At 47.6% G+C, this 19,378-nt stretch overlaps 1 protein-coding gene across 1 annotated transcript in view; it reads left to right on the top strand.

Moving 5' to 3' along the window:
* Cacna2d3 (calcium voltage-gated channel auxiliary subunit alpha2delta 3) overlaps window positions 1–19,378 on the top strand; it is an 812,900-nt gene that overhangs the window by 630,590 nt on the left and 162,932 nt on the right. The window contains 4 exon segments of the mRNA XM_040747790.1: window positions 10,169–10,252; window positions 17,389–17,460; window positions 17,730–17,791; window positions 19,153–19,220. Of these exon segments, the coding sequence (XP_040603724.1) occupies window positions 10,169–10,252; window positions 17,389–17,460; window positions 17,730–17,791; window positions 19,153–19,220 (286 nt within the window).

Genomic DNA, 19,378 nt, shown 5'->3' with positions numbered 1-19,378 from the left:
TACATACACACTCACACACACACACACACACAGAGAGAGAGAGAGAGAGAGAGAGAGAGAGAGAGAGAGAGAGAGAGAAGCACATACATTCTGAGATGCACCAAAAATCCCAAGACCTCTCGGCTACATTATTCTCAGGCCGTTTTATCTTGAGGGCTGACTCGGCTTGGCAGATAGAACTAAGCAGAGAGGATTATCCAGTGAATGGAGCTTCACCCCCCAGGAGCAGGAAGTATAGACAGATAAGAGAGGAGCCAAGTTAGACCAAGGGATTCGTCTGAAATATTCTTAAGTGTATAGCAAGGCATTCTTAAGTGTTATTATAACTTCCCAGAAATGTGGGGGCTTCAGAGTACTGTGTACCCTGAATATCAGAGTCAGTGATATGATATGATTCTCTTGGAACCGCCAGGTTCCCAGTGGTACTCCAAGAAGGGGTTTTAGGGAGGCACAGAGAAAGGGCTTTGGCATTATCTGAATCACAGTTCAGTAGAAGGTTCAGATTAGAATGGTTTAGATTGCCCTTATAGGGTGTCCGTGCTCACCTTGGCTCATACTACAATATCAGTGTGTGTGTGTGTGTGTGTGTGTGTGTGTGTGTGTGTGTGTGTGTGTGTGGCAAGATTCCTCAAAGACCTGATCGTCACAAACCCAGCTGTCTCCTTGGTTGTCCCACTATCCCCTTTCTGTACTATTGTGATACATTGTAGACACAGGGCAACAACCTTAGTTTTAGAACAGGGTCCCCCCCGGCATACATAGAGCAGAGCCACACCTCGCCCCTCTGAAGGGGCAGCTCTGCCACCGTCAGCTGTGTGACCTTGGCTGCATTAGTTACTTAACTCTTGGGCCTCAGTTTTTCTTCCCTAAAAAAAAAAGAGAGAACAGAAACAATCGCTCCTGCAAGGATCATAAGGAGGGATGAATGAGCAAATGCTCCGGGATGCCCGCAGCAAGCCAGGCACGTAGTCACTGTTAGCAGGCACTGGTGAAATGAATCCTTACACGTGTTCACTCTGCAGTCACCTGCTGTTCCCAGAGGAGCCTACTCTTGGCCGGGCAATTCCCAGGCACTGCACACCCAGCGGCACACAAATCATAGCTACAGCTCTCTAAGATGCTTAGGAGCCAATGCAGGAAGCGAACATACAAGTTGGACTCCTGTGTCATACAGTGGGGGTCACCGTGAGAGGCCGAGACAATAGGGGAAGATTTTAAACTGACTCTGCCTAGACCCAGTTCACAGAGGAGTCCATCTCAGCCGAGCCTGTGGGAGTCAGAGACATGGCCCACTTCACTCAGTTGGAGTCAAGGGTTTTAGGAGCAGATAGAGTGATGTGTGCCCAGACCAGGAGGTAAAAGTAATGATGACCTTTTCTGCAGCTAGCCCTGTCTAGCTGGGGAGTACAAAGAGAGGAAGGAAGTGGTAAAAATCACAAGAGTAGCAGAGGCCAAGTGACAGGCCTTGCAAAATGCTGGAATATTAAGTGTCATCCTACAGAACACGAGGGGCCTATACCAAGCACTGGCATGCTCTGATTTTGGTTTTAGAAGAATCCTTCAGTCTGAACCCAGGAAGTGGGTTAGAGGTGAAGAACCCAGGCGAGGAGACTGCTTTGGGGGTCCCTTACCCTCATCCAGGGGGAGCCTTTCCTTGGCGGTTGACACTAAGCTGATGGCCTGCCTGAGGTGACTCACCCTCAGAGCACTCAGAGGCCAGCAGCCATCCATGGATGTGGTAGCCTGCTTCAATGTCCCACTGTCCCGTTCTCTCATTCTCCCACCCCAATACTGCCCACGTTTCCACGGTCACACGCAAAGCAAGACCGTGAGAACTCAGCCAGCCTTGCAGGGGACCCTGGCTTTTCTGTGAGTCATAAGTGACATCAGAAATCTCCCGGTTTATTCAGACCACCGTGTATCCAAAAGCATTCACAAAAAGAATACATCACTCTAATTGGCACTGGCATGAGCCCATGTGCACGCGCACACGCAGGCACACACCACACACATACACACGCGTGCACACACACATGCACACAAACACGCACACGCGCACACACCCTAAAAGCTAAACATTTTGCTTGGTCACCAGGCCAATGGGACTGGAAGAGGTGCTGATGGATGAAAACCTGCCCAGGTTGGAGGTCAGAACATGAGTAGGGCAGAAAGCATTTGTTACACAAGGTCATTCACGCTGCATGTTCTTAGGGAGGTCTGAAACACAAGGGTCATCCAGGTAAGAAAGGAGAGACTCTAGTTGGAAGGATCTAGAAAAACCTCACAGATAGGGTGATGGTGCTTGGCCTCCTCCTTTACAGCATTCCTCTAATGCTTCATTTATAGAACCATCTCGTTAGTCTTCCTGGATTTGTCAAACGCCTCTGGACATTGAGAGTTCTCTAGGTTCTGACTCCGGGCCCCAAAGTAGAGACAGCAAGAGGAACGTCATCTTCCGAGTGGCCTACTGGGGAGAAGCATCAAGAATGTGGGGACCCAGGATTGATCACAGGGAGAAATTAGCCACACCCTGACCTCCCCCTCTCCAACAAATGACAGCTGCTGCTGCCCCCAAAGGAAGGCCAGGTTAGCTGCAGAGCCCATTGCTACCAGCTTGGGATCTTACTTGTGTGAATAAAGAAACCTGTTTTCTTTGCCACTGCAACTCTAGAATCCATTAACTGTGCCTGATCCGATCCCTTCTAAAATGGTGTGACAGCTGAACGCACCCTGGGGTCTTCTGATATCCTTAACACAGTAATGGAAAATGTCAAATAAAATTCCGTAAATTAGGGGGGAAAAGTTACTTACCAGATATCACAGATAAGCTTCCAAATTGCAGGGTTCTCTTGGCCCTAGATCTCCTAATGGTGTGGTGGTGTGTGAATACCTTCGTGAAATAGGATTTGGAAGAAGCCACACCCACACCCAGGAGCCCAGTACAACCCTCAGGAACTTGTTTATAAGGACCTCTTGCTTTTCCCTTTAGATAGGCTTTCGCCTTGAAGTATTCTGACTTACTTGGAGAAAAAATGTCCCCCAGGTGCTAGCTGCACCCTTAATTTGCATGCCACTCTGCTGATTCCCCTAGCAGCTAAAGATCCTCATTGACACCTCTATTTCCTTCACCTGGCCTGGCCCCCTCCTCTCAGGCCGATCCCTGTCCTTGGTCCCTTTTGCCAGCACACATTTTCCTTCCTGTCAAGCTACTGAGCACATTTTAATGTCCCTGAATAGCTTGTGGTAACCAGACAGACTGGCTTCTTGAGAATTAACTTTAATCCAGTCATGGTACAGTAAGCCACGTTTGACCTGCAAAACCACGGCGGGGCCGGGCCGCCACCTCCCCACACACAGTGTGTGACTCATGACTTCTAGGAGGACACTGAGATAAAGGTCATTTGGGCTTTCAAAGCAGCCTCTTAATTGTTGCTTTTTTTCCCTTTCTTCTTTTTTTTTTCTTAACATCCAAGCCATTTTAGTTTTACAGCCATCAAAAGGGTTTTGTAATCAAACTACAGGAGCACACGTAGAACTTTTCATCTTCTAGACACTCAAAAACATTAATTAACGAGAGTAGTGTGCCTCCAGGAAGAGGAAAAGGCCCTGTCTGGACATGCCCCGCTGCTCCTCTCTAAACTCACTGCTACTGTGGGACACACCCTCATGGCCCTGGGTCCAGGTTTAGCATCTTCTCAGGGCTTGTAGGATCCCATCTCCAATACAGACCCACGGGAATTTATGCTGGGGCGGGATGAAGTGTGTCACGCAGGTATGTGTCCAGGGGAGTACAGGCTACCGTAGAGTCCCACACCACGGGGGCAGCAGAATTTGGGTGCAAATCCGAGCTCAAACAGCGGGTCTTCAAGTCTTGTAAAGCTCGGGTCCTGAGAGGGATGGTGATTAAGTTGAATAGAGACTGTAAACTGGGCCCAGGCGCAACTGTGGCTCCCTGAAGTCCCCGTTCTGTAGTCTTCTTAATCTAAAGCCCATTGGACACCAGGGCCAGTTTCAATGACAGTTCCTCTGCTGGAGGACTGCATAACCTTCACTTGGGCACAGAGAAGAAGGGGCCTGCTGGAATTTACCTTCCAGATGGTTCTACCACCATGATTGAGCACTTACCTGTCCTGGCAGAGATGGCCACCTGCACGGAGGGCCAGGTTAGCGAGGTGGAACCACTCCAGGGAGAAGTCAGCCATCAGGTGGAACTGATCTGTTTTTCACTTCGCCAAGGGACCTGGCTCCCATTTTCCATCTATAAAGTCCTTCACCGGACTCGGGAGGATTTGGCAAGATGCAGACAGTGGTTAGCATAGTGCCTGGGCCCGAGACACTCTCTGTGGAGAGTAAGAGGTGTGGGTAGTGATGCAGACAGGGCAGACTAGCTGTGTGTTTTATGAGTTCCTGGTTAGGGAAGTAATGAACTCTGGAAGCTGAAAATTAAAAGTGCTTTCAAGTACTCATTGGGGGAGATTGCAGTGGGACTTCTGCACTTTTCCCATCCAAAATTCCCCACAAGCGATTATCACACAAAGAATTAGGGGGAAATTGGTGAAAGAAACAGAAAGCATCCAAGCCAGTTAGGTGATGACATTTGTTTATCGTCCCTGTTGTTGCTAATCCCTAGGAGAGCTGGGGGCTGGCGGTAACCATAGGTTCCGCCTCCTAGAGATCATCCCTATGGAAACCTTGATTCACCCACTGGTGGGATGAAATCCAACTATAGCAGTGTAGGAGAAGGGGGCGTCACTCTCCGCATGTTCTTCCCCTTGACGTTGAGAAAAAGGCCACCAGTGCAGATCACGGTTTGACTTTAGCAGTTTACATAGTAAGAACCAGTTTACCCCGTGAGTATACGCACAGGGCATGAACACTGCGTGACACAAGTGTGGTACTCTGGAGACCAGCCTTGGCTTCAGTGGTCATTTGCTGGCCCAGGGAGCAAATGTTTAGGATGCATTTGTTAGAATCTGTGATGTTTTGGCTCTGGGCTCGGCCATGTTCACTTTCAATGCTTCTCAAGGCATCTTTGGGAATCAAGGGCTGAAACTATCTAGTGAGGGAGCAATGAGGCTCAGAGACATGCACAGCTAGCCAGGATCACCAGTACGTGGGCTTGGCAGGGATCTGGGCCTATCATTTAGCTGCTCTCCAGCAGCCTACCTTGAGCTAGTGTGAGCCATTAATAGTGAGCTATGACCAAGAACTTGAAGGTAGGCACTGATCCTCCTAGGGCAGTTTTTCCAGGTCTTAATGGAGATTCACTGTGCTTGGCACAGGGGGTGAGAATTATTTTGGCATCCATTAGGATGTAGGGATGTGTAGGTGAACAGGAAATGAATAGATGATTGAGTGTCCACAGGACAGAAAGTTGTACATGTCTGTTCTGAAATAGTCTCTTCAGGCTTGGAAAGGAGAGGAGAGAATGGAAGTCTTTACCTGAGGAAGGTCATGCCTGCTTAGAGACGGAAACATCCTTCTAGATGGCTGACTCTGTGTTGACCATATCCTCATCCAGATGGCTCTGTCCTAGGCATGGTGTCCTAGGCATGGTCCAAACTCCTTCCTTTCTTTCAGCAGTCTATAAAGTGTGTGCTTTTGATCAATTAGCCCATGGTGTCTTTGTTGCAAAGAGGTCACAGGTGTATGTATGGATGATGCCCTTGGGCCTTTCCCAAAGGGACGCTGGAGAAGCAGAACCGTTGTCATTTTCTTTAAATCAGAATGGCCACACAGTGGCTCACCTCAGTGTGCTTCCAAAGCCAGTCTGCAGGTGACGCAGAAGGAGCTCATATCCAGACCATTAAGTACTGTGCTTCCAGCAAGCCCTTGGGTAGTTCTGGCTTGCTCCGAAGATGGGTGTCTTCTCGTCCCATCACCCCAGCCACCGGCTTGTTTGTCTGTGTACCACATCTGGCCTTTATTTGAAACTCTACCTCAAAGTATTTCATAGCACACAATAGCTTTCCTTATTAAATTCTCCTGGACATTTTTTTTCATAAAACAGGCACCAACCAAAAGCTGCAGGCCTACCTGTGCCTCTGAAAGTCTGTTTATAACTCTTTGGAAACCATTTGTAATTCGTTAATCACATTTTCAAAGGAAGTTACAGATTACAGAAATACTAACAATTGCCATACACAATGCCTGGTACCATGACGGGCTCCTTAAGGACAAGAAGGGGGATCTGGGCAGCCAAGCAGGCCTGGGATTTGGCCCACACAGAGGCTATGCTGGGGAGGGGAGAGTCAGCCCCAGTGCGGGAGAGTCCAGAGTTTAGCTGTTTGGACGTGGCCTGGAGGGGTTATGGAGAGGAAGTATATGGAGCTGAGTTCTACTCAGACACAACAGTGCATCTTGGTAGGTGGCAAGGGATTCTGTAAATCCAATGTTCCCAAATAATCATTAAAGTAACAAAGTCTGTAAATATTTCACATAAAATGTACTTTTAAAAAAGAAGTGCATTGGGCTGGAGAGAGGGCTCGGTGGTTGAAAGTGCTTACTGCTCTTGTGGACACCCAGGTGTGGTTGACCATGCCCACATGGGGCAGCTTACAGCTGCCTTTAGCTTCAGGTTCAGTAGCTACCACATTCTCTTCCATAGACTCCTGCACACATGCTATGCATATAAACTCAGCAGACAAATGCACATACACATATACAAATAATAAATATTTGATCTTTGAAAGTAGTTCTCTTACAAAAAAATTAAAAGAGAAGGCATTAAATGTGTACCGTCTGACCACCTGCTGTTTGAAACTCCAGGCAGGATTATCTTCAGGAGAAGGGTGTGGTGTGTGTATGCCTTTAGTGCCAGCCCCTAGGAGGTGGGCAGCTGGATCTGTGTGCGTCTGTAGACAATCTGATTTGCATAGTTCCAGGTCAGCCAGGACCAACAGTGATACCCCATCTCCAAAAGGGAAGGGAGCAATTTGAGAAGCGTACATTGTCATATCCAAGGCGGCAAAGATTTCAGGTACAGTGTGGTCCAGGCACGCACATGACTCCAGGACTGTCATCTTCTGGTTTCTTTGCTTTCTCTGTACTGGTTTCTTTTTCAGGATGACTCAAAGAAGTGGTCACAGTGGCCATGATATGCTCCAAGCTCACATCTCACAACTTTAGCAATGTTGGTGCTTATCCTGGAAAAATATGTGAAATGGGTGTGGCCAGTGCCTGGCCTGCTGAGCTTTCTTAGTAAGGAAAAGATACTGGCAGGTTTGGAGTCAAGGTCCTACTTCTTGCTATTACCCTTGGTCTCTTTCAGCTACGCAATAATCTTACTGTTTTCTTTTTCTAACCTAAAGGAATTACTTCACTGGTGCTGAAGTTCTGACATCGCCTGTTAAGAAGAAAGTATTACAGACCCATTGCACATACTTGGTTATATAGACATTATGTAGTGCACATCTTGGTTATATAGACATTGTATAGTTCACATACTTGGTTATACAGACACTATGGAGGAGACATCATCAGAGGGCATTTCTGAGGGAGTAGCTTCTCCAGTTTCCCTCAGTGATGCTGACTCCTAAGACCTTGCACAATGTAACAAATGATGGACCAGCCTACAGGGAGATCTTTTCCTCTCACTCTCTAGAGTCTCACAGTTCCTCTTTGTTTTTGAGACAGGGTGTTGCTCTCAAACTCAGACTGGTCTTGAAACTCATTAAATAACCCAACTTATCTTGGAAATCATGGTGGCCTGTACCTTCGTCTCTGAGTGCTGGGGTCATGATGAACCACTGTGCTCAACTATCTGTGTTTCTTGAGGAGACTTGGTTCGTTGGTTTAAGTTTCTTGAGTGGCAAGAAAAGAAAATGAGATGTGACTCGTGTGGTAGATCACTTGGTTAAATGTGAAAAGTCCTGGGTTCAGTCAACAGCCCAACATAAATTGTACATAGTGGTGCCAGTGAGGTTCCAGCTCTTCGTAGGTAGAGGCAGGGGATCAGAGGTTCAAAGTCATCTTCAACTAACATAGCCAGTTCAAGGACAGCTTGGATTACATGAAACTCTATCTCCAAAAAAGAAAAAAAATGTATATTGACATCTAGAGATAGTAAAATTTCAAGGAGTTTTCAACTGATTCACTCTTGTGTATGTCATCTCAAAAGAGCCAGGTACCTTAGCACACGTCCAAACATCTCTGCCAAGAGACTCTGGAGTCCCAGCTTGTAACATATATTCCGGAAGGAGACAGTTGATCGTGCTTTCATGACACCACCATAGCTCCCAGGGCTTTATATAGTCAAGGTATCCAGTTTGTGCGTTCTGAGTAAATGAATGAGGAACAGTTTTCAGTGACCAAAGAAAAGAATCCCTTCTATCATCGGAGCCATCCGTAGGCGGCCCCAGCATCTGTGAAAGTGTGCTTTTGAAGTTCAAGTTCCGGGGTGAACGATGTTTTTTGAGAATGGTTCTTACTGAACTAGGATTAGAGGCCTGTGGCCTCTGTGACTGAGGTTCAGAATGGCTGTTGTCAGACTCTGCCTTCCCACAGGGAACGTCCCGGGTCCTAGTACCTTGCATGCCTCCCCAGTGACTCCTGCCCACGACTGGGGCCCACGCCTCTCCCTCATTCTTTCTTCCCTCCGACCGCTTCTGCTGTTAGCAAGACTGACTGGCTCAGCTTCCGTACACACAGGAACTTTCCCTAACAGGATCCAACTGCTAATCCGCCATCGTTTACAGTGGCTTCCGAGGGAACCGCTTTCCTTCCCCTTCATCTGGAGTGGCTCTGATGTCATGAGGGTGACTGTGAATGCTGAATGTCTTGTTAATTGGAAACCTCAGAGAAGGGAGTGAAGGCGTGGTCAACAGGGCAGGGTAGCCTTCTTGGGTGGTTGTTGGGGGAGGGGGTGTTCTAGAGATGGTTCAGGGTTGCCCACAATGCAGTTGTCGAGGAACAGAGTGCAGGAGCAATGTTCGAGTTTGACAATGTTTGCTGCCCCAGAGATGTGAGAACCATCCCTTCTGGCCGCTGTCCCCTTGACTGTGCTGAGGTCCACATTAGACTTGTTTGGCTCTAGACAGGTAAAGGTTTCCCCTTGTGTCAGGGGTACCTTGAGGGACTGCATCTGCAACTACCAACCAGTGTCCAAATTGGGTGAGTGGGGGGGTGGAGGTGTCTTAAAACGACTGACCCTGCATCTCACTTAGCTCTGTTATTTAATCAAAACATGGCTGAGACAGAGCAGAAAAGAAAGCAGGTACATTTCTGTGCGAGTGTCTCGCATGTATGCACAGCTTTGTCAGTGTGCTACGGAATTTACCTTCTGAACTTGGGAAGCGTTGGCTTATCCCTAGCCTGCAGCAGAGGGCAGACTTTCCCGCCTAATAAACACCCCAATAGCCAACAGTAAAGGCCTCGAGACACACAAACATCCAGACACAAGGACGTCCGGTTGTCACGTCTCCGGTCAATAAAACAGTACACTTGTTGGGCGACTAGTGCCAGTGATATAGGGGGAAACAGTGAAACCGTTCTCCGAGTTACTAATGCACTCATCAGCTTTTCCAGAGAAATGCCCTAATGGCCGTTACATCTGGCAGCCGTTCCCAACACTCCCGTCTGCTCCAGGTGAAGGAGCCGTCAGCGCCAGTAGCCATGGCCAGTAGCATGTAGGAGATGTGCGAGCCAGCAAAGCGGCCTCAGGGTGCCGAGCCCAAGTCCAGCTGTGGAAATCAAAGTTTTGCCTCTCAGCTGAGGATCTCAGAGGATGTTTGGAACAGGAAGTGTACGAAGCTTAGGGGAAAGGATGAGACTTTGATAAACATGTGTAGGTTGTGCTTTGCTCTGTCGTAAAGGGCTGAGTTCCCGTCAGCTTCTTAACAGAGACGTGCCTTCCCACCATCCCCAAGTGTATTGCATCCAAGAGTAGAATAAATACGATTCGCACCTGGCACCTTGGAGCCAAGGAATTCTCTAGGCAAATTCATGCCAAGCTAAAGAATTGACCTACATATCCTCCAAGTCAGAGGAAGCATTTCCAGCAATGCCTGTCATTAAAATTCTAGTACTGTCACCCAAGGGGTTTCCCACCGGGAGCTGCTCCTTACTCACGGGCCCTCCTTACTCAGGAAACAGGTCCTAGGAGGATAAAGACGCCCTGGCCGGTGATCCCATGACCATTTGCTTGTCTGTGTCTTCTTCCCTACGCTAGTATGAAGAAGGGAAAAAGCGGAGGAAACCTAACTACAGCAGTGTGGATCTCTCGGAAGTGGAGTGGGAAGACAGGGACGATGTGGTAAGTGACCCCTCTCAAGCCTCATGGGCGGCGGCTGCGTCGACCACGCAGGGCACCTCACAAGCTGGCACAGAGGGACACGGAGACAACATCCCTTCTGATGTAGCTGGAGTTGTGTAACGCCCCTGCCAGTCTTTTGGGTCATCGTGCGGTCTGCCGAACCCTCCTCTGCCGCCAATTCAGGCCAGCTTGTACACAATTGCCAGGGCTTGCCTCCGTCTTCAGAGAATTGTGGCTGGGCAACAGGAGACCCAGGAACTACAAGGTCAGGGCGTCCTTCAGGCCAACAAGTCAGGCCCCCAGGTAGTTAGGCAGAATCAGCTTGTTGGGTCTACATGGACACAACTCTTGTTCCCAAAGAGCAGCAGAGGGTTTTGCAAGCTCACTTTGCCCTTGCGTGGTCAGCTTCCCAGCTCCACCTGTACACCCCATTCCATCCCCATTTCCTGTGCCTCTGCCCTTCCCGTGGGATGCTGAGGGAAAGCCAATTGACTCCCCAGACCGCCCTCTCACGCTTGTTTACAGAAACAGCTGCCCTGTTTCACTTTCCTTATTTTCTGTACAGCCCCTGATCCCCGAATGGTCCTAGCTAGCAGAAAGCTCAGGTTTTTCTCCCTCGCCTGTAAAGCGCAAGGGCCATATCCGTTATAGAAATTTAACCTAGCCCTGTCTGGTTAAGGCCAAGCTCAGACCCAGTAAAGGCGCCATTCAGTAAAAGCTACTTCCTCATCCCCTCTTTTTCTCTTTCCTGCTTGTCACCGCTCTGACATCATGTGGAGGTCAGTGGCCCAGAAGAGCTGGCTGTCTTCTGTCCCTCAAACACTGTGACCAGGATCCTGGTGGGCTCTGGGATTAAACACGTGTTTGGTCCACACCCGCACCGGTGTGGACAGCTACACCAGCCTGAGTTCTAATCTCACCTGTGTTGAGCCTCCCAGCCTCTAGTGTGTAGCCATTTCCTGCAACACCTCGAGGCTGTCCTGACGGAGGTTTTGAGGATTAAACATATTGGTAGACTGAAAGACAAAATGTACCCACACTGTTGTCCGGCTGTGTGAGGATTCTGTGAAATGGGCCCTGTGGGCCTGCGTGGGCTAAGCCCCACCACGGACCTCTGCGGGGTAACTTCCCCTCTCTTTCCCTTCCGGCCTTCACCTTTTTTCCGGGCTCTGTTTTAACCTCGCTGGACCCTTTCTTTTCCTTTCCCAGAAGTGCTGGACCCACCGTAGGCATGGTTCTTCCGTCTTTCCCATTGTGATCGCTGGGGAAGACAGAGTCGGTCAGGCTAACCCTCACTTCCCAAGTCCCCGCCCTCGGGGGGCTGGCACACTGTCACCAATCCTGTACCTGTGACTTGCTTACGCATCTTGTGACTATTGCTCCAGCGCCCAGCTGCTGTTTGTGTGAGTGGACATCTCCTTTTGCTGTTGGTGGCTCAGAAACAGTTCACATCTCCTTCCCACGTTTTCCTCTTTGTGATTGGAGTTTCTAGTACCACACTCCCATGTGATACAGGGGCTGGGCTCCGGGTTTCTTCTTCTCAGAGTCACCACTTCTCAAACCAGACCAGTGTTCGTCTTATGTGCAAACTGGTCTCTGCCTATCTTTTGTTTGCCTCCCTTCTGGCAAGAAGCCCAAGGCATCTGAAATGTGAGTTCTTTCAATATCCATGTGTTTGAAATGGGAAAACCCAAACTGCCATCTACCCTGTGCTCCAATGATTGGAGAACTTTGGAATCAGCAAAAGGAAAAAAAATTCTTAAGTGGTACACACAGAGGCCCGCACACACATGTGCTGTTGGGGAAGCTTGCAAATAAGTAACAGAGGACAGGTTTCAGGTCAAAATTCATGAAGGACCAAGGAAGCAGATTTTACTGGGCAGCATCAGTGAACTTGGCCTGGCTTCAGAGACCCTGAATGGAGAACCCTGCTTCTCGTGGACCGCAAGGCTCTTGCACAATTTAATGAGGACATTTATAGCACAGACCCTGCATGCTTCCAAAAATGATGTAATATCACATATATAATTTAAACATTTGCAAACATAGTCTGGCCAAAATTAAAATAGAGGGAGCTGGAAGGATGGCTCAGTTGGTAAAGTGTCTGCTGTATGCACGTGAGGGCCTGAGGTTGGTCTCCAGTACCCATGTAAAAAGCTGGCCATATGGATGGTGTGACTCCAGTTGTCATTTCAGTACTGGGGACAGGAGCTTGGGCTAGCCCCAGGGTTTGTGGGCCAAATCCCAGCAAGAGATCCTGTCCAAAACTCAGTGTGGATAATTTCTGAGGAACTGAATCCACCTTTAAACTCTGGCCTCTACCTACCATACATACTCACAAACACACACACACACACACACACACACACACACACGCATATACCTATATACATGTCTACCTACACAAGTGTACACACACACACAGACACACACACACACACATGAACACACACACAAGAGAAAAGCAGATCACGTAAGAGGAGTATGCATATAACTTCTGTTGCCATTATAGGATAAGTTAGTTATCATGTCAATTACTGTAAAAAGACGGATCTTTGGAGATCCATGCGTCAGCAATGGACCTTGATGCACACAGGATCCAGTGTGAGTGACCAGGGAGAGAAAAATTATATTAATTATTACTGTCCCTTCTCCCTTTCTTTCCTCCAACCTCTCCTAGAGATCCTCTCCCCCATCCTTCCCATGTTCCCCCGCCTATATATGTATATAGTGTGTGTGTGTGTTTGTGAAGCATGTATAGGCACTAATATATATATATATATATATATAACGTGATGAGTCTGTTTTTGTTGTTTGTGTGAATATGGCTTCAGGGGTGAAATTCCTGGAGATGACTGAAGGAATTAAGACTGATTTTCAGTTTGGTCTTGGTTATCTTTTAGCCATGGCTGAACCTTTCCACAGTGAACAAGATTATCTCTACAAATAGAGAAGGCTCATACAAGTAACAATAGCTACCAAATAACCAGCTTCAGGGTTATAAAGATGAGCTCATTTATTTCTCATTGCAGTCCTGTCAAGTATCTACCCCTATTTTACAGTTAAGGAAACTGTGGTAGAGAAATTATGTCACAGTCCAAAGGCATACATCAGGCTACCTGGCCCCCTAAGGTGTGTCCCTGACACACCCACTTTAGTGTGCCATGGAAAAAGCCCTGGAGTTCCAGAATGCTTGAAGACTCCATCTGGTACCTCATAAATGTCAGTCCTTACAAAGTAAATATTCATACCTGTGGGTGTATTGTGGGCTCTTTGAAGCCCAAAAGGGGACCCTTTCCTGGCTTTCAATGGGGTAAACATGGGGGACAAGTATATGGTACCCCAGTGTTCAATGGGCACCACATCCACCCAAGCCAGTGGTCTCTCCGTTCCTTGCTTCACTCTCAGGAAGAATGATGGCCATGGGAGGGTATCAGAAGGGCAAGCAAGGGAAGCTTCACTGAGAATAAACTGATAGGCGAAATCACCATGAGAATGAGCTGTCATTAAATAAGGAGACACAGCGTATCTACAGTCGCCGCTGCCAACTTCTGGAGAAGCACTCCCCAGTGGGCTCTGCCTGAGAGCGAGGAGCAGCTGGCCTCCACTGGAACGAGCATCCAGCTTTAACTGGAGTACAGTGCTAGAGAAGTAGGCGCTTTGATGAAGTCACCCAAGCTGAAAATCCCCAAGGACTCCAGTGAAGCACGTGTGAACTAGGGGTCAGGGTGCATCCCACAGGCTGGGAAGCTTGATAAGTGGCTAAATTTTTATATCCCCTAGAGGAGGTTTTTGCCTTTTCTGTTATTCATCTCACTGTGATGAGAGCTGCCTCTGTGGTGATTGCATATCACACCTACAGATGTCTGGCATCCTGTAGGGAACAAAAAAACGTCACCATAGACCATTGACATCTGACTTGCCTTTCTTTGGGTGTGTTGAGTCAAGCATCTATGCATGCGATTTTTAATGACAGTATAATCAGCTAACATATGGACACACCAAAAATGATTTTAAAGTTTTCCTCTGCCAAGCCATTTTCATCTTTTCCAGCTGTTCATGATTACAAATCTAGGCAGTGGCAAGTTCAAAGACTGTTCAGAGCAGCACCAATGGCCAAGCTCTTCCCGCCTTCCATGGGGAAGATGGGATTTTTACTGCTCGCCACTGTCACCTGAGCTTTGTGGACCTCCCTCGAGTGTGGGGGCCACCAACTTCTAGAGAGATTATTTGCAAGGGATCCTTGGCAACACACAGCCCACTTAGAAAAGTGACTTTTCTAGAATGTTCCAGCCTCGCAAAGTGCATTCCAACTATTAGTCTCTTCCATCCTCTGATAGCGAGGGCAGAATATCACCTTCTCATGGGCTCTGAGTCCCAGAGCCAAAGTGTATGCAAGAGCTACTGGGAAGGTAAAACCACAGACCATGCCACAGTCAATTTCTAAAACTTATTCTTTGAGAAAGCAAGACATACTAATGATAAAATAGTTCATTTTATCTTCTGATTTAGGCAGCAGAGGTCTGGAACTTGTGTGTGTGTGTGTGTGTGTGTGTGTGTGTGTGTGTGTGTGTGTGTGTGTACCACAAGCATGAGAAATCCCTTTGAAGTTAGAAAAGGCTATCACAACACCTTGAGCTGGAGTTACAGGCTGTTATGAACTGCCCAATGAGAGGTGCTAAGAACCGAACTCAGACCCACCACAGAAATAGTTAGCATTCTTAATCACCCAGCTATCTTTCCATGCCTAGGAACTTGTGCTTGAGAGTTAAAGAGCCTGTGTTTCCTAGCTTCTTAGCCTCAGGCCTCAGTTTCTCCTCTCATCAAATAGGTATGGAAACAGAAACGCAGAAGACAGCTGTGAGAGTTTTTGAATCAGTTCCTGATCCTCAGGAAGTTCTCAGTCAACAGTAGCAATCAGTAGTGGGAGCTTGCCAATAACCTGACATCTACAGCTTAAGAAAGCACTGGACAGAAGTTTTGGATCTGGGTGACTTCACTCAGAGTCATTTCTGATTGAACCAATGACAGAAGAAGACATTGAGGCATAACGAGATCAAAAATAAGTTATATATTGCTAGCTTGGGGTCCCTGATGCCCCATGTTGTCTCCTCTTGAGTCTATCTAAGTCATAGAGAATTAGGGACAGTAACTTGAAATCCACAGGAGTAGGGGAGCTGTCACAAAGTCCACCCAGTGGGCTCTGACCAGTGAAGAGAGGAACTGGAGTCTCTGGAGACAGGAAATGCAAAGGTGTCCTAAGCATGATGCATTCTTCACGTAGCTCATTGTCAAAGCAGCTAGAGAAGCATTGGTAAGAGATTGAACACTGGCGTCCAGTCATCTGGAGCCTGAATTCTGATCCCTTTAGCTAGCAGGAGGTGCCCTGCACCCACGTGAGGAAGAGGGTTGCAGTGGTGATGAGGATGGGGACACTAAGGCACAGAGGACAGTTAGTGTGTACCTGGCCCTCCTCTGCTTATTGCCCATGTGTTCCTTACCACAGCTGGAGGAGATGGGTGCTGTGCTCTATTCTGTTCGGCAGAAGAGGAAACTGAGGCACAGAGAAAGTAGTGATTTGCACATGACCAGTTCTGTCTCTGGGGTCTGTTTCTAAGTGACAGCATTCTCTCCTTCCTCACAATGAGACGCTCGTGAGGTAGAGCTTATTTTCCTTGCAAAACTAGAACAACTGTCTAAGCCTTTGCCTCCAGAAAGCATCAGAGACCCTGGCCTTGGGCCCTCCCCTGGCCCCTTACTAACTGTTCTCTGCTACCGGGGGTGGGGGACAGGTTGGCTAGGAGAAGCTGACATAATCTCTGACTTGCCTGGGGAACTTGAGAGGGGAAGGTCCCAAATGGCTTTAGGCAGGCACCAGAAAGAGGAAAAATGAAAACCATGTTAAAGATAAATCGAGCCCGTTCTTAAAAGTTAGAAAGTAGACTTAATTAGGACCAGCTCTCTCCATCCAAAACCACAAAAGTTAAAAATGGGAAAATATTTCCAGAAATGCCCATTATGCGTTGTTAAAAAATATCTAAAGTAAAATATATGTTTTATTTTATACATGCCTCCAGCTAAAAATTATGCTTTTACTCTCTCTCAGAGAAGACGGGAATGCGAGTCCAAATCTAGGCAGCCCGGAATCAGATTTGAGGTGCTGCAAGCCCGGCAGTTTTCTATCAGCCTGATCTCAATCGGGCTCCAAAGGAGGAAAGACATTAAAAACAAACAACAACAACACACACACACACAAATACAAATCCTGAAGCGCAGACAGAACACACACACACACACAAATCCCGAAGTGCAGACAGAGAATGAACAGTTCCCAATGGGCTGGCATGTCAGCCTTTGTTCCTAACCCATTAAATGGCCTTTCCTGTCATGTCCCGTTGCTGCCCATGAAGGCACATCCTTCATCACCCAGTCTGCTGTCCTCCTCTGAACTCGTGGAAGGCCACAGGTAATTAGATGAGGTCAGCCAGGGGGAGGGGAGGTGAGCCAGGCTCGCTGTTCCAAGATGGGACCTCCAAAACTCAGAGCCAGGGTCAGCGCTGTTCACTGTCTTGTCAGCGAGGCTGTTAATTGGGTGACCATCTGAAGCTGATTCATGCTGTGGAAAAAGAGTTACCGTCTCCCCAGTGCCCCCCCAATCTTTTAAACTACTGTTTAGAAAAACATCTTTAACTTGATTATCTTTTGAAAAATGATTTCTTTGTGACAAATCGGTACCCCCCTTTGAAAACCAACTTGTCCCCCAGAGACATTTCCCGCTTGTTGATAGTTTTAGCAGATTGTCTGGAGTTCATTCTCTGACCCCTGGACTCATCAACATCCTGAGGCCTCTCTTGTTGCTACTCCTAAGGGATTCACTCGTGTACCCCAAATCAGAGTTGGAAGTCATCTGTCCTTGCTCACCCCCTTATCATCGTCCAGGAACAAGAGAGGGGTTGAGGTCCACTTGGGCACCCCAAATCAGAGTTCTGCATGCCGTGTGCAGCCTTGTCCTCAGGAGCATGAAGAATTGGTGGGAATCCTTTCTGGACTTTGTACAGGGGACTTTTGAGCCCAGCACCCAATGACATGGAAACCCAGGGAGGCACTAATTCCCAATTTCACTTTTCTTGTTCCAGTTACGAAATGCCATGGTGAATCGGAAGACCGGGAAATTCTCCATGGAGGTGAAGAAGACCGTGGACAAAGGGGTACCTTTTTCTCAGACGTTCTTGCCACTTCATTAAAACAAGCCAGTGCGGAAAAACTAGCTTTGAAGGTTCTCCTTGGAATAAATACCTTTCGCTGAGCTCATTTCTGTCTTGTCTTTACTTATCTCAAACAAGCTTCATGTAGCATTCTTATTAATGATATCACAGTGTGTCCATTTATTTTATTTTTTTTAATTTGTTTCTGAAAAACACCATCTATCAGACTAACCATGTTTTCTTTTCTCTATGACTTTTCCCCCCTGATCTAGAAACGGGTTTTGGTGATGACAAATGACTACTATTACACAGACATCAAGGGTACTCCTTTCAGGTAGAGCTGACCATCGTCATGGACATCCCATCACCTATCAGTGTGTTGGTACCCAACCTGCTGGCCTCTCAGAGCTCATCATCTAAGGATAACAAACACCCCGCCCCAAGGCCAGAAAGAGTGAGCAAGGGACTTTGCCCAGGCTGCTCTTTGTCTTTCTTCTAGAAGGGGGAAGATGGTTCAGGCCCACCCCCAAACAGCCCATCCATTTGCCACAGCTGCACATTCCATGCCCCGCCCTCCCCCCCCCCAAAAATCTCTGGGGCTCCCACCGAGGGTGGAGGAGACCAGTTCAGAGGGTCACCAGGTTCTTCACCATCCCACTTGCTGCTTCTTAAGACCCATTTCTCGCCTTTTATTTTCATGACCCAGTAACCCTGCAGGTGGCATTTCATCCCCACCCTGTGCCTCGGTTTCAGCTTTTCTGAATGTCCTTTTGTGCTGTCTCTCTGTTGTAGACTTTGCCTTGTGGCCCCTGCTTTCAGATGTGTGTGGAACATTCTAAAGTTGCCTGCTACTGTGAACTCAATGTTGTTCTGTGATTTGTAGAAAACAATAACAACTTAATTTAATAGGGTTACCTCCTGAGCTGGTATCTTCCAGAGTTAAGGGAGAGTTAACCAGTATAGATCAATCTGAAAAGCAAATCCCTAGCATCATTGTCACCCACTGCCAAGGATTGTGACCAGATGCAATTTGGAACCAGGGAATCAGGGAACACATGAGCCACTAAATGGCTTTGCCAAATGAAGGGTCTGGGTTTTTTTTTTTTTTTTGGTTTTTTTTTTAAAGCAGTCTCTCACTTTAGGCCAAAACAGAAAGGCATTTAAATCAGGCCAATAAGAATGTGGGAAAGCTGTTAGACTAGGGAGAGGACCAGGATAACAAGGCAGCCATATGGCCGTGCTGCTGCATTTCAGTGTTTTGGGCCTACGGAGTTTTGCTCCTGAGAAGAGACTGGTTTTTCTGGGTTTCTAGGGCTCTGCCTAAGTTCAGAGCAGAGGTGTGTAAGGTGGTAGCAAGGATCAGGGTGTGTGGCCTTGGGAGGACATCCAGTGGAGGGCTTTCTGGAGGGACAAGCTGTTGGCCACAAATCTTGCAAACAAAGCAGCAGCCAATTGCCGCTGGCATTTCCAATCAGAAATGACTTTGAAGCAGCTGCTTGGGCCTAAGAAAAACCAACACCCACTATAATCAGTGAGGTTTTTGAAAGTAAACTGTTGGAAAAAATTGTTTACAGAACATGAAATGGAAATGTGAAAATGGAAAATAAAATAAAATAAAATAAAAAAAATGCTAGCCCACAAGTCTATTCCAGTCACTACCCTGGACTTCAAGGGTTGTTTTGTTTCTCTGCACAGTTTAGGCGTGGCGCTCTCCAGGGGCCATGGGAAATACTTCTTCCGAGGGAATGTAACCATTGAAGAAGGTAAGGCACAAACTTGGGTTGGCTTATCCTTGGGTGTGGGGAGGAAGGCCCAGAGCCAGCTCTGAGAGAGCTGAAGGTTGTGTGTGACTTTCAAGGGTCTGCCTAGTGATACAGGCACTGGATTCAAACCATTTCCCTCTTAGCACTTTTCTTCTTGC

Source organism: Mesocricetus auratus, unplaced genomic scaffold (assembly GCF_017639785.1).
Source record: "Mesocricetus auratus isolate SY011 unplaced genomic scaffold, BCM_Maur_2.0 Super-Scaffold_100006, whole genome shotgun sequence".
NCBI classification, from domain to species: Eukaryota; Metazoa; Chordata; class Mammalia; order Rodentia; family Cricetidae; genus Mesocricetus; species Mesocricetus auratus.
This window is presented reverse-complemented; position numbering and strand designations above follow the sequence as displayed.